The 23888-nt window shown below is 41.0% G+C and overlaps 1 protein-coding gene across 1 annotated transcript; it reads left to right on the top strand.

Moving 5' to 3' along the window:
• Window positions 1-1675: 1675 nt before the first annotated feature.
• Window positions 1676-4753, top strand: LOC132816697 (alpha-(1,3)-fucosyltransferase 4-like). The gene has a single exon (XM_060826578.1). It carries the CDS (start codon window positions 2098-2100, stop codon window positions 3172-3174), a length of 1077 nt encoding a protein of 358 aa, XP_060682561.1. The 5' UTR covers window positions 1676-2097; the 3' UTR covers window positions 3175-4753.
• Window positions 4754-23888: the final 19135 nt, after the last annotated feature.

Genomic DNA, 23888 nt, shown 5'->3' with positions numbered 1-23888 from the left:
GTGGATTTCTTGTATGTAGTTGCTTGCTAAGGTTCAGGTATGAAAATTGCTTGCAGAACACCTGGTTCTCTGCTGAAAGCCCCTTCCTATTCCAGAAGTTTGTTCAGCTTTGTATGAGTTGAAAGTGAGGACTGCAGATGCTGGAGATCACAGTCAAAAATTATGGTGCTGGAAAAGCACAGCCGGTCAGGCAGCATCTGAGGAGCAGAGAAGTATCAATTCTTCTGCTCTTCAGATGCTGCCTGACCAGCTGTGCTTTTCCAGCACAACACTTTTTGATTCTGCTTTGTACAACTGCAGTTCATTTTCCAGGTCATTTTTTTTTAATCAATGGTATGCCTAGTGAACCCATGACTAAAAGCAGCTGATTTTGCAGAAGTCTGAAGTCAGTTTAAAGCAATCCTTTACTATGTACCTTATTGTAAACTTCTGCAATTACAAATACTGAAGTGATTGTAACAAGGTCAGCCAATGCATAGAATATAAATTCCCTAACTGAGTCTATTAATCTGGTCCATTCAGGGAGCCCTAGCTGATATAAAAAGGGCAAGGATCAGAATTTCTCTGAATGAGGCAATACCAAAGGCAAGGATTGTTCATGTCTAAATACATGGTGACTTGATTCAGAATACTAGCCTCTATCAAGTTATTTCACTCACTTGTAAATTCAAGTAACAACTAAGTTATAATCTCTGCAAATGATCCCTCTAAATAGCATTGGCAGCAGGACCTGCCTGCAGTGGGAGATTAAAATAAAAGAACATTAGCTGGATAATAGTGCTTCAAATTGGAATTGCTAGCATTGAGTGAACAATGCTGGTGCCTAGTGTGATTTGCTGGTGCCTAGTGTGGGACTTTGGTTTATTTCTCTGAAACTTTCAGCACCTTCAACATTCACTTCCTCTGCCACCAGAGTGGTAGCATTGTATACAATCTACAACATATATTGCAACAATATAACAAGTCTCCTGCAACAACACTGCCCAAATCTATGACTTATACAAGCCATAAGGACAAGGGCAGCAAACATATGGAAACACACAGCTGCAAAGTCCCCTCCAAATTCTATACCATCCTAACTCGGAACCATGTTGCTATCCCCTCACTGTCATTAGGTGAAAATCCTGGGATACCCTAACAGCACTGTGTGAGTACCACGAGGATTGCAGCGGTTCAGGAAAACAGCTCACCAGCTCCTCCAGGGAACAGTAATTGGGGATGGTCAATAATTGTTGGACTAACAAGATGTCCAAATCGTGCGAATGAATAAAAAAAACTGAAAGCTTTAATTGGGCATGCTTTTATTTAGAGTGCTTTTTATAAAAAAAAGTATTGAATAAACTCTGAAAGATTGCAAACAGGTGCACAATTTCTGTCCCAATATGAAATGATAGTTTGCTAAAGTAATTTAATGATTAATTATACACACGTGTTTCGTGGATGTAAAGTTTCGAAATTTTCTGGACATTTTGTGAAGGCTATCAACTTTTTACGTTGAGTTCTGAAGCAGCTTTTAAATTGGTTGGACTTTCCCTTCACATGTAATACTTAGTTTACGTAATCATTGAATGTCCCGCTAAGCGTATGAGAACAATTATATTAAAAGAATTCCTCCCACGCAGACACAAGGAGAATATGCAAACTCCACACAGTTGCCTAAGGCGGGAATAGGCAACTGTGTGGAGTTTGCATATTCTCCTTGTGTCTGCGTGGGAGGAATCCTTTTAATATAATTGTTCTCATACGCTTAGCGGGACATTCAATGATAAAGCAGAGAGCTGCTGCCTTTGTACTTTCAACTTAAATCTGTTGGACTACAATCTGGTGTTGTATGATTTTTGACTTGGTTACTTGTGACAGGCCTCCTCCCACCCACACTTCAATTTGTGCCACGTACGTATCCTGCTCGAAAAATTGCATAGTAAAGGTGAGGGGCATGGGTGCGGTAGCAGAGCTGGTCGAACAAGGCTCATTGCAACAGTTGGTAGTACAGAAAGCACTGTTTCCGAGCTTAACAGCAAGTAAAGCACGCCTCTCGGATGCATCTGATTTTAGCAAGGTTAATAATCGAACCTCTGGAGGAGTGGCAATTTTTTAATGTTGCTCACAAGAGTGACTCGATGCGTATTAATTATGCGCAGACGCTTGTGCCAGCGGCTGTCTTTGGCTCTTTCCGTGGCCATCCTGCTAAGCTTTTACAAATCTGTGCAAGACATTCCTCAGGTCATTCTTCCACATTCTTTACAGAAAAGAATCGGAGTCAGTAAAACGCCTCCGACCGTGACTGTGCTCATCTGGTGGTATCCATTCGGTAAGAAAACCAATATCCGGGACTGTAATACTCTGTTCAAGATCAGCGGCTGTCGGTTAACAACAAATCGGCAACTCTACCCCGTTTCGCAGGCTGTGATCATCCATCATCGAGATTTAACAGGAAATGGAAGCCAGCTCCCTGCAGAGCGGAGACCGTCTTTCCAGAGGTGGGTTTGGATGAATTTCGAGTCTCCCACTCACTCCTCAGGTCTAGAAAAACTTAATGGCGTCTTTAACTGGACTGTGTCATACAAACGAAACGCTGACATCTTTATTCCGTATGGATACCTCTATCCCAAAAAGAGAGCAGGAAGGAGGGTAGTACTACCCGCCAAAAGTAAATTGGTAGCTTGGGTCATCAGCAACTGGAATGAGGAGCATGACCGGGTTAAATATTACCACCAACTCAGTCAATATGTTCACATCGATGTTTATGGAAAATATCACAATGATCTACAGAATAACAACGTTGTTCAGACTGTATCACGTTATAAATTTTATCTGGCTTTCGAAAATTCGCAACACGTGGACTACATAACTGAAAAGCTCTGGAGAAATGCCCTAATGTCTGCTGCCGTGCCGATAGTTCTAGGGCCTAGCAGAGCCAATTATGAACAGTATATTCCACCTGATTCTTTTATCCATGTAAATGATTTCTCGAATCCTAAAAAGCTGGCTGAGTATTTGTTATTTTTGGATAAAAATGAAAGTCGCTATCAGAAGTATTTCGATTGGAAAAGGTTATACAGTGTGCATCTGACAACTTTTTGGGAGGAGCCCTACTGCAAAGTATGTCAGGCAGTCAAAAGTGCCAAGGCTAACTATAATACTATCTCAAATCTGGCCAGTTGGTTCCAATGACTAAAGTAGTAGCCTCTATATTTCTACAATAAGAAAATCAAGAAATGAAAGCATTCTTCGTAATTGACTGATTTTCATGTTATATAATCTGCTGCTAAATTGTGGAATCTACATTCAATGACAGAACTATACTTTCAGATACAATGTTATGTGTGACATTGCTGCAAGAACGATGATTTTAAAAACAATAATTTGAAAATGGGGTGGCACAGTGGTTAGCACTGCTGCCTCACAGCAGGTTTCATTCCAACCTCAGGCAACTGTGTAAAGTTTGCACATTCTCCCTGTATCTGCGTGGGTTTCCTCCGGGTGCTCTGGTTTCCTCCCACAATCCAAAGACGTGCAGGTTAGGAGATTTAGCCATGCTAAATTGCCCATAGTGTTAGGTGCCTTAGTCAGAGAGAAAATGTGTCTGGGTGAGTTACTCTTTGGAGGGTTGGTGTGGACTTGATGGGTCGAAGGGCTTGTTTCCACACTTTAGGGAATCTAATCTAACCTAATCATGTTGCACTATTTTTGCTCTAGCGAATCACAATTTGCGCAAATATTTCATTGAAATGGCAAAGAAGATTTTGAATTCTGATTACTAAAACAAAACATCTGCCAAATGCAGCTGAGATGATCTACCAGTGTTGTTTACTGTGTACACTGTGAAGTATAGGATAGAATGAACCATCTCTATTCTAAAGTTAACTCTAAGGAAAATTTTTAGAGAATAGTATTTTCCCCTGCATCTACCATGAGTTTCCTAATTTCTTTCAGTGTTTTGTTGTTGCTCACCCCTACTCCCAGGTATTGTTTGGAACAGTCACTTTCAATTACATACTTGTCATACATAAACCAAGTAAAACTTGCAACAAGAGAATAACAAGAATAGCGCAAAAAAAGTCTTGAAGTTGAAGATCAGCTATGATCTCCTTGAATTGTAGGTTCAGCTCACCTACACTCTTCCATTTCTTATGTTCTTAGTTTAATTTTGTTAATGCAACTTATTCATTGGCATTCTCAGGTGGTCGCTTGAAGATGCCTTCAGATTAACGTTTTACTTAGAAGAACTGTTTATGAATTGGAGTTTCATACAGATAAGAGTATGTGAGTAGCATACAGATAGGACTTTGTTCAAAACAGCTATCTTGCAGTAATAATGATTTCATCAAGCAGCTATTTAATGTGAATGCAGTGCTTATGCTAGAATAATGTTTGTAACTCAAGAACAGTTTGGCAAATAAGTTTAAAAACAAATACTTCAATAAACGTCAGGAAAACAATATGGAAAGTTAATTATTGCTTTTTCAGTGTCCATAATCTGGAAAAAAGGAAATGCTTCTGGACTGTAGTGTATTCAGATGAATAAGTAGCAAACTTGCTGAGTTCTGAGGTTTTGATGATAGTGGGATTTCAAGGAGCAAACATAAATAATGGACAAAGTTAAAAATCACACAACCCCAGATTAACTTCAAACAGATTTATTTGGAAGTACTAGTTTTCAGAGTGCTGCTCCTTCATCAGGATCATAAAATACAGAATTTTTAGCAAAAGATCACAGTGTCATGCAATTAAAACAAAATACACTGTGATCTTTTGCTATAAATTCTGTGTCTTATGATCCTGCCCCACATGTTACCTGATGAATGAACAGCGCTCTGAAAGCTAGTACTTCCAAATAAACCTGTTGGACTCTAATCTGGGGTTGTGTGATTTTTAACTTTGTCCACCCAGTCCAACAATGGCACCGCCCACAGCATACGTAATGGTGACATTCAATTCAAGTACGTTTGAGGCTGTTGTGATCATGCTTTATTGTACCATGATATTCAGGTGGACAATCATTTCACAGTTCACAATTTTCTTAATTCCTGTGATTGGCTTCTTTCTTTTCACTTTGTATAGAGGTTTTCAGATGAATTTTACGTATTTTAAAATCAACTCTTAAAGCAGAATAGCCTCAGCAGTTTTAACAATCTGGTTTTAAATTAATCTTGTTACAACTATGAAAGAAGCATCAACTTTTTTCACTCCTAAATAATTTTGTTATAACTTTTACATGATGAAGAAAAATAGATTTTCTAAGTAGCTGAGAGAGAGATTTCCCTTTTTATTTATTTACTTCTTTTGCACTACAGGCAATAAAATGTCAAAACAAAATGTTGTGCAGTGTTAGAAACAAAACTTGAAAACTTCAGCAATTTAAATATTACTGAAAATTAAATTGATAACTGGTTTGATGTTTGAAGCACAGACTGAAAAATTGAACAAAATCACAGAGCACCAAAAAAATGTGACTGGGATCAGAACTATTCCTATGCAAATGTCCAGATAGTATTCTGAATGAAATTTGCACTTTTACCATTACTGCATTTTTACTACTGTAAAACATTGCCCTGGAAAAAAGAAAAACAAGTTTATCATTTGTAATGAATGATATATCGAATGCGATGGAGCTTAATAGTTGTCGGCTTCTGGATAATCTGGTTAGGTATGTGATGTGTGGAAATACCATTAAAGTATAATATATAAATCAGAATTGTCGTGAAGCTTTCAGTTTAATTTAGAAAAAAAGAAACAAATTGAAGTTTTAGTTCAAGGAAATATTTATTTTAATAATATTTTGTGCTTTTTTTGTCTGCAATTTTCGTATCTTATTAAATAAAAATTTCCAATGAAATTGGGTATTTTCCTTTACTTCATTTTAAGTGAAAATAATTAGATTAAATTCTAAGGGCAGCATGCTAGCAGGGTGGCACGGTGGCACAGTGGTTAGCACTGCTGCCTCACAGCGCCAGAGACTCGGGTTCATTTCCCAACTCAGGCGACTGACTGTGTGGAGTTTGCACATTCTCCCTGTGTCTGCGTGGGTTTCCTCCGGGTACTCTGGTTTCCTCTCACGGTCCAAAAATGTGCAGGTCAGGTGAATTGGCGATGCTAAATTGCCCTAGTGTTAGATAAGGGGTAAATGTAGGGGTATGGGTGGGTTGTGCTTCGGCGGGTCGGTGTGGACTTGTTAGGCCAAAGGGCCTGTTTCCACACTGTAAGTAATCTAAATGTTCAAAATATCTTTTATGCACTTAAGCTGTATAGACAACTCATCTCTGTTGAACTGCATCATTTCAGTAGAGAAATCACAATTGGCCTAGGTGCCCTAAGACAGAAAGGAAGAAACTTAGCCAGGATTCCCATTTTTAAAATTTTTTTCTCTTTTTATTCTTACATGAGATGCAAGTAAGCATTGTTTCCATGTATATTTGCCCTTGAAGTAAATGGCGTGCCATTTCAGAGGGCAGTTAAGAATTAATTGCATTACCATGGCCTGGAGTGATACGTAGGCCAAACTAGATTAAGGATGGCAGATTTACATCTCTGAAGTATATTTGCGGATCGAATGGGTTTTTACAACAATTGATGATAATTGTCATGATCGCTATTAATGAGACTAGCTTTATCTTCCAGATTTGCCACAAATTTTAATAGTCACTGACCCTGTTACAAAGTCCATTTAGCTGCAAACTTTTGCCTCGATCCTCATTATTATTGAATATTCTGCCAAAGTTTGCCCTTAAGATTTACACTGAAGAACTGTTTTTTGTCCTCTGGTTGTCTTTACGACCATGTACTCACTATATTATCAGTTCTAGAAATTTAGCCTTATGACAATAAAGAAGTAATAAAAATGAAAGGAAAGCCTTGCATTTATATAGCACCTTGCAGCACCATAACATATTGCAAAGCTCTTTACACTTTCCCTCTAAAACATACTTTATTCTTAACATTTATAAATGTATATTACAAAACACTTTTGCTTAAATATTGTAGAATTTGCAAAAAAATTTCACATCTTTCACAGTATTAGTCTTATTCGAGGCAACATATATTATTTGTCAGGCATACAGCTCAAGAGCAAAACGTTTCAAATCCAAAAATACAACAAGTTTGGGAATAAATTTTTCTCCCTGAATCAATGAAGAACTTTAAATTAGTGAAGTATTTTAACAAAACAGGGAACGCAACAGTAAATATGCTAACAGCCAACTCTAATTAACAGAACTGTTGAAATGATTTTTTTAAAATGTTACTTGACTGATACATATTGAACTGAAAATGTGTTGCTGGAAAGGCGCAGCAGGTCAGGCAGCATCCAAGGAGCAGGAGAATCGACGTTTCGGGCATGAGCCCTTCTTCAGGAATGAGGAGAGTGTGCCAAGCAGGCTAAGATAAAAGGAAGGGAGGAGGGACTTGGGGGAAGGGCGTTGGAAATGCGATAGGTGAAAGGAGATTAAGGTGAGGGTAATAGGCTGGAGTGGGGGTAGGGGCGGAGAGGTCAGGAAGAAGATTGCAGGTTAGGAAGGTGGTGCTGTGTTCGAGGGTTGGGACTGAGGCAAGGTGGGGGGAGGGGAAATGAGGAAACTGGAGAAATCTGTTTTCGTCCCTTGTGGTTGGCGGGTTTCTAGGTGGAAGATGAGGCACTCTTCCTCCAGCCGTCGTGTTGCTATGGTCTGGCGATGGAGGACTCCAAGGACCTGCATGTCCTTGGGGGAGTGGGAGGGGGAGTTGAAGTTTTGAGCCATGGGGTGGTTGGGTTGGTTGGTCCGGGTGTCCCAGAGGTGTTCTTTGAAATGTATTGACCAGGGCATCAGAGATAGCTCCAATGATTGTCTTTGAAATAATACTGTGGAATTTCAAAACTGGAGTCAATGCGAATCAAAGAATTAAAATCATAGTCTGGTGGTTAAGTCATACCTAGCACAAAGGAAGATGATTGCTGTTATTGGGAGGTCAATCTCTGAACCCTTGTATATCCTAACCAGAAATGTTATTATACACCCCAGAATCAAATTGCACCGGTGGTGGAGGCATGACCACTGCACTAAATCCTAGAGTAGTATGCTAGGCCCAACCATCTTCATTTGCTTTATCAATTATCTTCCCTCCATCATAAGATCAGAAGTGGAGATATTTAATGATGATTGCACAATGCTCAGCACCACTTGTGACTTCTCAGACAATGAAGTAGTCCATGTCCAATTGTACGAAAACGATATGTGCTGGCAAATGACAAGTAACACTGTATCACACAAGTGCTAGCCAATGGCCATTTCTAATAAAACCAAATCTGACCATTGCCCCTTGACATTAACAATCATCACCATTACTGAGTCCCCTACAACCAACATTCCGGGGGTTATAATGAACAACTAAAATGAACTAGACTAGCCATATAAATACTGTGGCTGCATGTGCAAGTCAGAAACTAGCAATCCTGTGGCAAATAACTCATTTCCCAAAGCTGTCTACCGTCTTCAAGACAAAAGTCAGAATTAGCATTCCCTCTTATTTTCTTTGTGGCTGTATGGGTCTGTGAGGTCCATGGATGCTAGTGACTTTTGAAAGTAACATCAATGCCACAATTGGTGTACCTACGAAATAGCCATGTTTCGAACCTTGGACTGGCTACGCAAACAGCCCTGCAGAAGGAACTTTGGTCAAAAGTGTGATAGAATGCTCCCCATTTCCCTGGTTGAGTGCAATTCCAAGAAGTCTGAACCAATCCAGCGCAAAGCACCATATTCACTCATCGATGCACAGTAGCACCAGTATGTAACATCTACAAGGTGCATTGCAGGAATTCATCAAGGTTCCTTAGATGGCATCTTTCAAATCCACAACTAATATCATCCATAAGGACAAGGACAGCTGAAATACCACCACATGCAAGTTTCTTTCCAAGCCATTCACAATCCTGACTTAAAAATATATTGTTATTCCTTCAGTGTCTCTGACCCAAAATCTTTCTCTGGTTAAGCACAATCTAGACACCTACCTATTCTCTGTGTAAAATATTTGTCCCACATATCTCCTTTGAACTTTCGCACTTTCATCTTAAATGCAGGTGTCGTGGAGAAAATATAGAGGATCACCAGGAGACGCAGAGAGTTCTTCAAGAAGTAGGGCTTTTATTTGCAAACAAAAAACCGTTACACTGAGAAAGCAGATTCTCAAATGCCCATGAACCTCAGGGTCCATGGATTTTTATATTTTTTTAAATCATGTTTCTGTTGGCTTATCAGCATGTCCAACTATATCAATCAAAATACCTCACTCTAGCTACACAATAAACCAGTGATGTTAGTTTCCATTATCTCTTTACTGGTACATTCTATTTAATGTTATTCTAATGTCACGGTGATAATATTTATTATCACCTCTGCTACAGTGATCTTCCATTCCAGACTAACTTGTCATGATAGATATTTAGCTATTCCTTATATTACAATAGTCTCCTGCCTCAAGCTAACTCAACTAACTAGATAACTAATTAGATATTTTAATGTCATGTCCCAAGTACTTATGGTCCCAATCCTGTCATAATGACACTTAACAGAAAAACTAGCTCTACTAACTGCTATCTCATCTTGCCATAGTGACCTTTCAGCCTTAACCTTACTCTGCTAATTGGTGTAAGAGCATTCCACTATTCCATCTTGCCTTCCACAGACCACAGATTGCCAATGGTCTTCATGCTTTAATCCTTCCCATGCTTTCATGCTCTTTATTTTCCATACAGGCCCCTTGGTATTAGACATTTGAACTCTGGGAAATAGATTCTAACAACCCTATCTATGCATCTCATAATTTTATGGACTCCCTTCAGCCTCCACCACTCGAACAACCCAAGATATTCTAGCCTCTCCTTATAAAATGAACAAACAGTGAAATTCACAGCTGACCTTGGAAGAATCTGTACGGGAGAGCTCACAACACGGGAACAGATAAGTGCATAGTTTTTAATGTGTAACCTTGCTGTAAGTCTACAGTAGTGAGTGGAGTGGTTTCTTTTTTGATTATATGTTTTATTGAAATCTGTCTCCGGGTGCTCCGGTTTCCTCCCACAGTCCAAAGATGTGCGGGTCAGGTGAATTGGCCATGCTAAATTGCCCGTAGTGTTAGGTAAGGGGTAATGTAGGGGTATGGGTGGGTTTCGCTTCGGCGGGTCGGTGTGGACTTGTTGGGCCGAAGGGCCTGTTTCCACACTGTAAGTCTAATCTAAAAAAAAATCTAAATCTAAAAAATCGTAAGTTCTAAGTTAATCTGGAACACTTTTTTTAGAGCAATATGACAGTGCTATTTTCTGAGTCTGTAGGTTGTAAAGGATGGCCTTTAGTAGAGTAATACACTTTCCTGTCAGATGGGCGCTTTGGAAGAGTTTCTACATGACTGATGATTATGTCTGCAGAAGAGTCTTTGGTTATAAATCCTATCAAATTGCATGGATTGGTTGGAGCAGCAGTTAGAGCCAATGAGGATTTACAAGAGTGAGGGGGTGTGATGGATGGCAGTTGTAGGAAAGGACAAAAGCCACAGATAGTTAGATGGGTTAACTCCAGGAAAGGTAGGAGGGGTAGACAGGTAGTGCAGGAGTCTTCTGTGGCTATCCCCATTTCAAACAAGTATGCTGTTTTGGAAAATGTAGGGGTGATGGACTCTCGGGTAAAGCCAGGTTTCTGATATTGAGACAGGCTCTAATGTAATGAGGGATACATCAGGTTCCAAGTGATCGATTGTGATAGGGGACTGTCCAGTCAGAAGTACAGACAGACTTTTCTATGGGCAGCAGCTAAATATCAGAATGGTGTGTTTCCTCCCTGGCACCATGATCAAGGATATCTCATAAAGGGTGCAAAATGTTCTCAAAGGGAAGAGGGACCAGCAGGAGGTCATTGAACATGTTAAAACTAACAACACAGAGAGAAATAGGAGGATAGAGCAGATGAATGCGTGGCTAAGGAGCTGATGCAGGGGAGAAGGGTTCACATTTTTGGATCATTGGAATCTCTTCTGTGGTAGAAGTGACCTTTACAAGAAAGACAGATTGCACCTGATTTGAAAGGGGACTAAAGTACAGGTAGGGAGATTTGCTAGAGCTACTCGGGAGGATTTAAATTAGTAAGGTGGGTGGGGTGTGCGGCCCAGGGAAATAGTGAGGAAAGAGATCAATCTTTGGAAAGAGCAGGCAGGAACAAAGCAGAGAAAAAGAAAGGACTGATAAATTAAACTGCATTTACTTCAATGCAAGAGCCCTGACAGGGAAGGCAGATGTACTCAGGGCATGGTTAGAAACATGGGACTGGAATATCATAGCAATTACAGAAATGTGGCTTAGGGATGGACAGGCTTAATGTTCCAGATTACAAATTATATAGAAAGGGAGGTGCGAGAGGAGCTGGAGTAGCATTTTTGATAAGGGATAGCATTACTGCTGTACTTAGGGAGGATATTCCTTGGAATACATCCAGGGAAGTTATTTGGGTGGAACTGAAAAATAAGAAAGGGATGATCACCTTATTGGGATTGTATTATAGACCCCCTAATAGTCAGAGGGAAATCGAGAAGCAAATTTGTAAAGGGATTTCAGTAATCTGGAGGAATAATAGGTGATTATAGTAGGGGATTTTAACTTTCCAAACATAGACTGGGACTGCCATAGTGTTAAGGGTAAGGATTTGTTAAGTGTGTACAAGAAAATTTTCTGATTCAGTATGTGGATGTACCTACTAGAGAAGGTGCAAAACTTGACCTATGCTTGGGAAATAAGGCATGGCAGGTGACTGAGGTGTCATTAGGGAAGCACGTTGGGGCCAGTGGCCATAATTCTATTAGTTTTACTACAGTAATGGAAAAGGATAGATCAGATCTAAAGGTTGAAATTCCAAATTGGAGGAAGGCTAACTTTAACAATATCAGGCAAGAACTTTCAAAAGCTGCCTGGGGGCAGGTGTTTGCAGGTAAAGGGACAGCTAGAAAATGGGAAGCCTTCGGAAATGAGATAACGAAAGTCTAGAGACAGTATATTCCTGTTAGGGTGAAAGGAAAACCTGGTAGGTGTAGAGAATTCTGGAAGATGAGAGACATTGCGATTTAGGTTAAAAAAAAGAAGCATATGTTAGGTATAGACAGGATAGATCGAGTGAATCCTTAGAAGAGTATGAAGACAGGAGTGTATACTTAAAAAGGAAGTCAGGATGGGAAAAAGAGGTCATGAGATAGCTTTGGTAAATAGTGTTAAGGAGAATCCAAAGGATTTTAAAAAATATATGAAGGACAAAAGGGTAACTGAGAGAGAATAGGGCCCCTCAAAGATCGGCAAGGCAGCCTTTGTGTGGAGTGCAGGAGATGGGAGAGATACTAAGTGAGTATTTTGCATCAGTGTTTACTATGGAGAAGAATATAGAAATGTGGGAAATTAGATAGTTACATCTTAAAAAATGTCCCTATTTCAGAGTAGGAGGTCTTCCAATGCATGAAAGTGGATAAATCCCCCAAGGCCTGATCAGGAGTACACAGAACACTATGGGAAGGTAGGAAGGTGATTGCTGGGATCCTTGCTGAGATATTTGCATCATTGATAATCATATGTAAAGTGCTGGAGGACTGGAGATTAGCTACCGTGGTGCCACTATTTAAAAAAGGTGGTAAAGAAAAGCCAGGGACCAAGCCAGTGAGCCTGACATCAGTGTGGGTGGCACGGTGGCACAGTGGTTAGCACTACTGCCTCACAGCGCCTGAGACCCGGGTTCAATTCCCGACTCAGGCGACTGACTGTATGGAGTTTGCACGTTCTCCCTGTGTCTGCGTGGGTTTCCTCCAGGTGCTCCGGTTTCCTCCCACAGTCCAAAGATGTGCGGGTCAGGTGAATTGGCCATACTAAATTGCCCGTTGTGTTAGGTAAGGGGTAAATGTAGGGGTATGGGTGGGTTGCGCTTCGGCAGGTCGGTGTGGACTTGTTGGGCCGAAGGGCCTGTTTCCACACTGTGAGTAATCTACTCTAATCTAATCTAATCAGTGTTGAGCAAGTTGTTGGAGGGAATCCTGAGAAACAGGATTTACACTTATTTGGAAAGGCAAGGACTGATTAGGGATAGTCAGCTCAGCTATGTGTGTAAGCAATCATGTTTCACGAGCTTGATTGAGTTGTTTGAAGAAATAACAAAAAGGATTGATGTGGACAGAGCAACGGACATGAACTATACGGACTTCAGAAGGCATTGGACAAGGTTCCCCATAGGAGACTGCTGAGCAAGGTTAAATCTCATGGAATACAAGGGGAAGTAGCCATTTGGATACAGAACTGGCTCAAAGGTAGAAGACAGAGGGTGATGGTGGAGGGTTGTTTTTCAGACTGAGACCTGTGACCCATGGAGTGCCATAAGATCATTGCAGGATCCACTACTTTTTGTCATTTGTATTAATGATTTGGATGTGAGCGTAAGAGGTATAGTTAGTAAGTTTGCAGATGACACCAAAATTGGAGATGTAGCGGACAGTGAAGAAGGTTGCCTCAGAGTACAATGGGATCTTGATCAGATGGGCCAATAGGCTGAGAAGTGACGATGGAGTTTAATTTAGTTAAATGTGAGATGCTGCATTTTGGGAAAAAGAATCTTAGCAGGATTTATACACATAATGGTAAGGTCCTAGGGAGTGTTGCTGAACAAAGAGACCTTGGAGTGCAGGTTCATAGCTCCTTGAAAGTAGAGTCATAGGTAGATAGGATAGTGAAGAAGGCATTCCTTTATTGGTCAGAGTATTGAGTACAGGAGTTTGGAGATCATGTTGCGGCTGTACAGGACATTGATTAGGCCACTTTTGGAATGTTGCGTGCAATTCTGGTCTCTTTCCTCTTGGAAGAATGTTGTGAAACTTGAAAGGGTTCCAAAAAGATTTACAAGCATGTTGCCAGGGTTAGAGAATTTGAGCTATAGGAAGAGGTTGAATAGGCTGGGGTTGTTTTTCCTGGAGCGTCAGAGATTGAGGGTTGACCCCATAGAGGTTTATAAAATCATGAGGGATATGGATAGGATGAATAGACAAAGTAATTTCCCTGGGGTGGGGAAGTCCAGAACTAGAGGGCATAGGTTTAGGATGAGAGGGGAAAGATATAAAAGAGACCTAAGGGGCAACATTTTCATGCAGAGGGTGGAACATGTATGGAATGAGCTGCCAGAAGAAATGGTGGAGGCTAGTACAGTTGCAACATTTAAAAGGCATCTGGATTTGAATAGGAAGAGTTTGGAGGGATATGACCCTGGTGCTGGCAGGTGATACAAGATTGGGTTGAGATATCTGGTCAGCATGGACGAGTTGGACTGAAGGGTCTGTTTCCATGCTGTACACCTCTATGACTCTATAACCTCTCTAGTGGCTAGTGAGGATACAAAGATCTTCTCTTGCCTCTCTCAATAACCTGGATAGATACCATCAGGTCCTGAGGACCTATCCAATTTAATGCTCTCCAAAAGACCCAATATCACATCTTTCTTGATCTCAAAATGACCTAGGATATTAGCATAGATTCATAAAGTCATACAGCACGGAAACAGATCCTTTAGTCCTATCAGTCCATGTTGAATATAGAACATAGAACATAGAAAGGTACAGCACAGAACAGGCCCTTTGGCCCACGATGTTGTGCCAAGATTTAATCCTAATGTAAAATATAGTAACTTAATCTACACACCCCTCAACTCACTGCTATCCATGTGCATGTCCAGCAATCGCTTAAATGTCCCCAATGTCTTCACTTCCACCACCTCAACTGGCAATGCATAAAGAACCTCCCTCTGATGTCTCCTTTATACCTTCCTCCTAATATCTTCAAACTATGACTTCTCTTAGCAGTCAATCCTGCCCTGGGGAAAAGCCTCTGGCTATTGACTCTATCTATTCCTCTCATTATTTTATACACCTCGATTAGGTCTCCTCTCTTCCTCTTTCTCTCCAGAGAGAAAATTCCAAGCTTATTCAACCTTTCTTCATACTGCAAGCCCTCCAGTCCAGGCAGCATCCTGGTAAACCTTCTTTGTAACCTCTCCAAAGCCTCTATATCTTTCTTGTAGTAGGGTGACCAGAACTGGACACAATATTCCAAGTGTGGTCTCACCAGGGACTTGTGGAGCTGCAGCAAACCACATGGCTCTTAAACGCGATCCCCCTGTTAATGAAAGTCAAAACAGCATATGCTTTCTTAACAACTCTATCCACTTGGGTGGCAACTTTCAAGGATCTATTTACGTGCACACCCAGATCTCTCTGTTCCTCCATACTGCCAAGAATCTGGTCTTTAATCCCATATTCAGCATTTGTGTTCGACCTTCCAAAATGCATTACTTTGCATTTATCCAAGTTGAACTCCATTTGCCATTTCTCAGCCCAGCTCTACATCCTGTCTATGTCGCGCTGCAACCTGCAGTAGCCGTTTAAAGTATCGACGACACCTCCAACCTTAGTGTCATCTGCAAATTTACTAACCCTCCTCATCCAAGTCATTTATAAAAACTACAAAGAGCAGAGGCCCAAGAACAGAGCTCTGCGGGATCCCACTCAACACTGACCTCCAGGCAGAATATTTTCCATCTACAACCACTCTCTGCCTTCTGTCAGGCAGCCAATTCTGAATCCAGATAGCCAAATCTCCCTGTATCCCACACCTCCTGACTTTATGAAAGAGCCAATAAATATAATTCCAAACTAAACGTATCCTACCTGCCAGCTCCTGGCCCATATACCTTCAAACCTTTCCTATTCATATACTTATCCAAATGTATGAAAACATGGTAATTGTACCCACACCCACCACTTCCTCAGAAAATTAATTCCATATGTGAACCACCCTCTGTGTAAAATATTGTCCCCAAGTCTTTTTGAAACCTGCCTCATCTAACTTTAAAATGTGCCCCCTATTCTTGAAATCCCCCATCCTAGGGAACGGACAGCTACCATAAACTCTATTCATACTCCTCGGTATTTTATAAATTTCTATAAGCTCACCTCGCAACCTCCCATGCTCCACATTAATCTCATTATTTTCTGTATTCTTCTCTTACATGAATACCAATGCAAAGTACTCATTTAGGATCTTGACCACACCCTCTGCCTCCACGATCAAATTCCCTTCTTTCAATGGATCCCTTCAATGGATATCTCCCTTGTTATTCTCTTGTTTTTAATATATATACAGAATGCTTTGGGCTTCCTTTTAACCCTAGTTGCTGAAGTCAGTTCATGGCCCTTCTTGTTCTCCTAATTCCCTGCTTATGTACCGTCCTGCTTTCTTTATATACCTCATGGACCCTGTCGATTTTAGCTTTCTAAACCTTACATGTGCTTCTTCATTCCTTTTTACTAAATTCACAACCTCTCTCACCTTGTCCTTCCTCCTTAGTGGAACATGACAGCTCTGAACTCTGATCAGTAGCTCTTTAAGCAAAAGTCAAATGTGGACTTTTCTGATAACAACTGCTCCCAATTAACTCCCCCTGGCTCCTGCATACTACTCTTTCCACATTTTTGTCCTAAATGGTCCATCTTGTATCCTGAGTATGTGTCTGCTGGTTCTAGACTCACCACAAAGGGAATCCATCCTTCTTGTATCTAGTCTATCCAGCCTGTTCCAATTTTATACATTTCAATCAGATCTTACATCATCCATCCAACTTCTCATGAATACAGGTCCAGTTGAACTAACTTCTCATTGGAGAGTCCTGCCAACCATGGTAAACATCCCCTATACTCCCACTATAGCAAGTATATCCTTTCTTTTGTAGGGACATCCAAACTGCATACAATACTCCAGATAATGTTTCACTAAGACTCTGTATAACAGCAGGGAGGCTTCCCTATTTAGGAACTCAAATCCTCTTGTAATGGAGGCCAATATACAACTTGCCTTCAAATTTGTTTACTGAAAGCTGCCTGTCTACTTTCATTGATTAGTGCACAAGGACACCCAGATTGCTTTGTACATCAGTATTTCCCAAAATATTACCATTTAAATCGTATTTTCTATTTCTCACACTGAATATTTTCACAAGTTATTTAGGTGGAATTGAGAAATAAGAAAGAGATGATCACCTTATTGGGATTGTACTGTAGACCTCCAACTGCCAGCACAAAATTGAGGAACAAATTTGTAAGGAGATGTCAGTTATCTGTAAGAAGTATAGGGTGGTAATGGTAGGGGATTTTAACTTTCCAAACATAGACTGGGACTGCCATAATGTTAAGTGCTTAGAAGGAGAGGTATTTGTTAAGTGTGTCCAAGAAAATTTTCTGCTTCAGTATGTGGATGTACCAACTCGTAAAAGAGCAAAACTTGACCAACTCTTGACAACTAAGGCAGGGCAGATGACTAAGGTGTCAGTGGGGGAGCACTTTGGGGCAGTGACCATAATTCTATTAATTTTAAGATAGTGATGGAAAAAGATAGACTGGATCTAAAAGTTAAAGTTCTAAATTAGAGCAAGTCAAAATCTGATGTTATTAGGCAAGAACTTTCAAACATTCATTGTGAATGGAAATTTGCAGGTAAAGGAATAGCTGGGAAATGGGAAGCCTTCAAAAGTGAGATCCCAAGAGTCCAGAGACAATATGTCCCTGTTAAGGTGAAGGGCAAGGCTGGTATGTGCAGGGACTGCTGGATGACTAGAGAAATTGAGGTTTTGGTCAAGAAAAAGAAGGAAACAATTGTCAGGTATGGACTGTAAGGATCAAGTGAATCCCTAGAAGGGTATAAATACAAACAAATACTTAAGAGGGAAATTAGGAGAACAATAGGACATGAGGTAGCTTTGGCAAATAGGGTTAAGGAGAATCCAAAGGGATTTTACAAATACATTAAGAACAAAAAAGTAACTAGGGAGAGAATAAGGTCCCTTACAGATTAGCAAAGCCACCTATGTATGGATCTGCAGGAGATGGGGAGATACTAAACAAGTATTTTACATTAGTGGAAAAAGAATTGGAAGGTACAGTATGTTGGGAAATAGATGGTGACATTTTGAAAGATGTCCATATTAGAGAGGAGGAAGTGCTGGATGTCTTAAAATGTATAAAGATGGTTAAATCCCTGGGACCTGATCAGTTGTATCCTAGAACTCTGTGGGAAGCTAGGGATGTGATGCTGGGCCTGTAACTGAGATATTTGAATCAATGGTAGGAGAGATCCCAGGAGATTGATGTGGTGTCACTATTTAAGAATAGAGGTAATGAAAAGCCAGGAAATTATACACCTGTGTGCCCGCCATCAATGGTGGGCAAGTTGTTGAAGAGGATCCTTCAGGATCCTTTAGAAAGGCAAGGACTGATTAAGGATAGTCAGCATGACTTTGTGCATGGGAAATCATGCCTCACTAATTTGATTGAGTTAATTGAAGAAGTAACAAAAAGGATTGAAGAAGGCAGGTGGTGGACATAATCTATATGGACTTCATTAAGGTGTTTGACAACATTCCTCATGGTAGACTGGTTAGTGATATTAGATCACACAGAATACAAGGAGAAATAGCCAACTGGCTTGACGATAGAAGACCGAGGGTGTGGTGGAGTGTTGCATTTCAGATTGGAGTCCTGTGACCTGCGGTGTGCCACAAGGATCAATCCTGGTTCCACTGCTTTTTGTCATTTATGTAAATGATTTAGATGTGAACATAGAAGGTATGTTTAGTAGGTTTGCAGGTGAGACCAAAATCAGAAGTGTAGTGGACAGCAAAGAAAGCAACCACAGAATACAATGGGACCTTGATCAAATGAGTCAATGGGCTGAGGAGTGGCAGATGGATGGGTATATGAATAAGAAGGGTTTAGAGGGATTTGGGCCAAGATCTAACAAATGGGATTAGATTAATTTAGATGCGTGTGAGATGCTGCGTTTTGGAAAGACAAATCATGGCAGGACTTGAACACTCAATGGTAAGGTCCTGGGGAGTGTTGCTGAGCAAAGAGACTTTGGAATGCAGTTTCAATAGTTCATTGAAAGTTGGGTCTCAAATAGACAGGATAGGAAGAAGGTGTTTTGTATGCTTCCTTTTATTGGTCTGTGCATTAAGGATATTGAGATCATGTTGCGGCTGGACAGGACAATGGTTAAGACACTTTTGGAATACTGCATTCAATTCTGGTCTCCCTGCTATAGAAAAGATGTTGTGAAACTTGAAAGGGATCAGAATAGGTTCACGATTGCCAGTGATGTGTTGAGCTACAAGGAGAGGCTGAATAAGCCGGGGCTGTTTTCCCTGAACTATGAGGGTCTGAGTGACCTTAAAAAGGTTTATGACATAATGAGGGGCAACCCAGGGTGGGAGAGTCCAAAACTAGAGGGCAGAGGTTTAAGGTGAATGGTGAAATATTTAAAAGGGACCCAAGGGGGCAACTCCTTCAGATACAGCATGCTGTGTGTATGGAATGAGCTGCCAGAGGAAATGGTCGAGGCTGAAAATGAAAAGGCATCTAGAAGGATACCGTATATGAATAGGAAGGGTTTAGAAGGATATGGGTGAAATTTTGGCAAATGGAACCAGTTTAATTTAAGATATCTGGTCAGCATGGATGGGTTGGACTGAAGAGTCTGTTTCCAGGCTGTACTGCTCCAAAACTCTACAACTCTGTTATTCTGCAACAGCCATACGTTTGTTTACTCACTCAAATTGTCTAAATCACATTGATGCCTCCTTGTAACCTCCTCACAATCGACTATCCTACCCAGTTTTGTGTCATCAGCAAACTTGGAAATTGAGCATTTGATTCCCTCATCCAGATCATTTATGTATTTCATGAATAGCTGGGACCCATGCACTGATCCTTGCAGTATCCCACTAATGACTGGCTGCTACTCAGAAAAAGACCCATTTAAATGTCTCACCTTTGAATGTAATATATTGTTAATTTATTTTGTAAGCCCTGATTGAGCTAACTTTCCTCTACAGTTTTTAAGCAAGACAGGAAAGATTAATTGTTATAATTCATGCATACATTCTTTAACTATGACATATTGCCTATCCACCATCAACCCCTTTTGGTTTGTTCCTTAATCCATCCTTTCAATTTGTGCCTCATACCAGCATAAATACCTTTATTTAGATTCAGGTCCTGAGTTTCAAATTTGACTACTTCACTCTCCATCTTAATAAAAAATACGTTCCTTTATATCTCCACTACTATTTGATGATGTATAGGTAACACCCAACAACATCTTTTTGCCCTTGGTGGGTTGGCCATGCTAAATTGCCCAGGAGAAAGTGATGACTGCAGATGCTGGAGCTCAGAGCTGAGAGTGTAGTGCTGGAAAAACACAGCAGGTCAGGCAGCATCTCAGGAGGTCAGGAGCAGGAGAATTGATGTTTCAGACATAAGCCCTTCATCAGGAACTGACCTGCTGTGCTTTTCCGGCACTACACTCTCAATGCTAAATTACCCATAATGTTCAGGGATGTGTAGGTTTACAGGGATGACTCTGGGTGGGATGCTTCTAAGGGTGGCATGGTGGTTTAGTGGTAAGCACTGCTACCTTATAGTGCCAGGGACCCAGATTTGATTCCAGCCTTGGGTTGCTGTCTGTGTGCAGTTTGCACATTCTCCCCAGGTCTGTGTGGGTTTCCTCCGGGTGCTCTGGTTTCCTCCCACAATCCAAAGATCTGCAGGCTAAAATTGCCCATACTGTTCAGGGATGTGTAAATTAGGTGCATTAGTCAAGGGAAATGCAGAGTGATAGGGTCTGGGTGGGTAATTCTTTGAAGGGTTGGTGTGAACCTGTTTGTCCAAATAGTCTGTTTCCACGCTATATGATTCTATGGTGTTTTTATCTCCATCCATACAGATTCCACGTCATGCTGTTATAAGTGTTTATCTATCCTCACTATTGCATTGAATGCTTCTTTGCGAACAATGCTACCCTATCTCCTTTCCTACTTTGTCTGTCCTTCGTAAATAATGAATACTCCTGGATGACCAGTTCCCATCAGTGGTAACACTACAGTCATGTCTATGTAATTGAAACTATATCATGACCATGTATATCGCTTTGCACTGCTAATTTACCTAGCTTATTATAAATGCTATACTCAATAAGACACAGAAATCTTTAGACTTATCTTTTTAATCTTGTTAGTCATCTTAGCTTTATATTGCATGAAGATCCCATTTAATTTTCATCGTTCTTTTTTCTGCCTTCCACTCTGGCTTCTTACATTTCTGTCTTTTGTTTCTTTCCTCATTTCTTTTTCCCTTTCTTCCTGCTCAAGATCCTATCTCCTTTAATATTTTAAACCTTTCCTCATAATACTAGCAATGCTCATCTCCGTATTATCTTTTGCACCCCTGAGGACATTGATCCTGCTTCTGTCCAGATGCATTCTGTCCTGCTTATGTCAGTTCCACCTTCTTTCTGCAGAACCCATTCCAATGTACCAGCAAATTCAATTCCTCCTCCTACACCATTTTTCCAGGCACATATTTAACTGCTATATTCTATTTGTTATACCTTCTTTAGAACTTACTACCTTTGAGGTTCTACAGTTTAATTTACATCCTAACTCCCTGTATTCAGCTTATAGGACTTCATCCCTTATTTTACCTGTGTTATTGGTGCTAATACATACGATGTTCACCCTCCCACTACAGAATGCCCTGCAGCTACTCCACAACATCTTTGACCCTGGCGCCAGGGTGTCTCATTTTTTTGGCCATACCTGTTCCTCCTACTACTGAATTCCCTATCACCATAGATTTCCTGCCATTCTTCCTTCCCTCTTGTGCAGCAGAGCCACCTGTGGTTCCATGGACTTAGCTTCCACTATTCTCCCCTGAGAAGTCCTCTCCCTCCCACTCCCAACAGTGCTTAAAATGGTGAAGAGTTTCTGGTTCAGAGAGGTCTCCTACACCACCTATCTGTCTGCCACTATACCGGGTGGACATCCATCCACCTTCTACCTGTTTAGTCTTCACCTGTGGTGTGACCACTCACTGAACATGCTGTCCATGGCAAATTCAGCATTGCAGATATTCCACAGTGACTCCATCAACTGGCCCAGCTTGGAATAGCATTAAGCCAGTGACTGCAGCTGGACACACTTCTTGTTCACATAGTTGCTGGGAAAAATGGACATATCGATGACTTCCCACACAGCACAGGAGAAGCACCTCACAATTCCAGTGCCAGGATTTCCCATCAGATTAAATTTGTTAATTACACCCTTTGAAGTATGCTAATTATACGAAGGACCTTATTTCGGAGAGGGGGCAGAGATCAATGGCCCGTGAGTGGCATCAGATATCGCTGTGGTTTAGCTGGGTCTGGGCCTTAAAGTCTCAGCCCATCCTCTGTTCTGAGCCTCTGCATACTCCCACCTCCATCAGTCTGGGACAAAGCACTTTACAGTTTAGTGTGGGAGGAATCCAACATTTTAGGACAGATGAGGAATCTCACAGTCTCCCAGCTCCCCTGCATCTCTCTCTATGAGCTGAAGTCCTCAGCCCAAGTCACAGCCACTGGACCATTCTCTGGACTTAAGCCAACGTGAGTAGCTTCAGTAGTATACCCACGTAGCTTTGTAGGTCATTCATTTCCAGGGAGTCCAGGATTACTTCTTTTGGGCTTAGTCATATTATAGCAATCCCTGATTGCCACAGAGCTTTTAAAATGTCAGCCACCAACTTCTTAGAGATGGTGCACCTTCAGTTCTGACAAAGAGTTATATTAAGTTTAAAATGTTAACTCTGTTTCTCTCTCCACAGATGCTGAGTTTGTTTAGTGTTCTCTGCATTTGTTTCACAATAATTTTGCTTTACTTGCCTTCAAAGTCTCCTGGTTCTGATCTCAAGTCTTCCATAGGACCTTCCATATCACCTACAAGAGAGGCGGTGAACCAAATCTTCTAATAGCAACAATCACTATCAGATTGCTGCCTTTGCACCTATCCATTCACCTTGCATCCGGCCCCCACATTTTTGGACCAACTTCTGTTGCTGGAGGCCTCAGAAATGCGCAGCATATCTTTAGTCCAACTGAATTCTCATAGTTCCAAGGAGGGGGGGTGGGGTCATATCAGACTCGAAGCATTCTCTCCACAGCTGCAGCCAGACCTGCTGAGTTTCTCCAGCACTGACTGTTTTTGTTTTGAATTCTTGTTGAGGGGTTAATTCTTGTTAGTTCGCTAGATGAGCCAGTGGAAAGCCAGGCCATTCTTTACAGCAGTAACTGCCATATTCTGACAAGTTTATTCATTTATTAATTCACTGAACAACAGTCGGACACTTAAACAGCTTCTTCATGTGTTAGTAAATGAGTGTGAGTCATATGTGTCAGAGGGGTTGGGTGAGGTAAGTAGTAAAGGTATGGGGGGGTTATTGTCACTAGAGAAGGAGGCAAGGTGACGGGGGTAAAATTGGGTATAGTGATGGGAAGTAACATGTTAGGGTAGATAGAGGGTAAGTTGATGGAGGTAAAGTGACAATGTGGCAGGGTGGCAGGATAGATGAGAGGATGACTGGTTACTCAGATTGGGTCAGGGTGGGATGTTAGTGAGTTGGGCAAATTTGTGTCAGGTTCGAGGAAAGAAGTCAGGTTGGTTCTGGAGCAAGGATTGAGCAAAGAACAAAGAGGATTAAAGCACAGGAACAGGCTCTTCAGCTGAACAGGCCTGTGTTGACACACTTTGCACTTCCATACTATAAACTTCTAGCAGTTTGTCCCTCAACCTCCTGTGATCCAGTGAAAGCAAACCCAATATATCCAACCTTTCTTCATAACTGGAACACAGGATGAAAGCAAATGGTTATTTCTCTTCATCAGCAGTGCTGTAAGAGGTGTGAAATTGTACAATAAAGTTTAGATAAGGAGATAATTAATGTGGAGGTATCAGGACCAATTTATGAAGCTTCACAATTAATAT

Source organism: Hemiscyllium ocellatum, chromosome 6 (assembly GCF_020745735.1).
Source record: "Hemiscyllium ocellatum isolate sHemOce1 chromosome 6, sHemOce1.pat.X.cur, whole genome shotgun sequence".
NCBI lineage: Eukaryota > Metazoa > Chordata > Chondrichthyes > Orectolobiformes > Hemiscylliidae > Hemiscyllium > Hemiscyllium ocellatum.
This window is presented reverse-complemented; position numbering and strand designations above follow the sequence as displayed.

What these genes read in the sequence shown, in the direction of transcription:
- LOC132816697 (XM_060826578.1), top strand. Translation starts at nt 2,098, where the DNA reads ATGTTGCTCACAAGAGTGACTCGATGCGTATTAATTATGCGCAGACGC.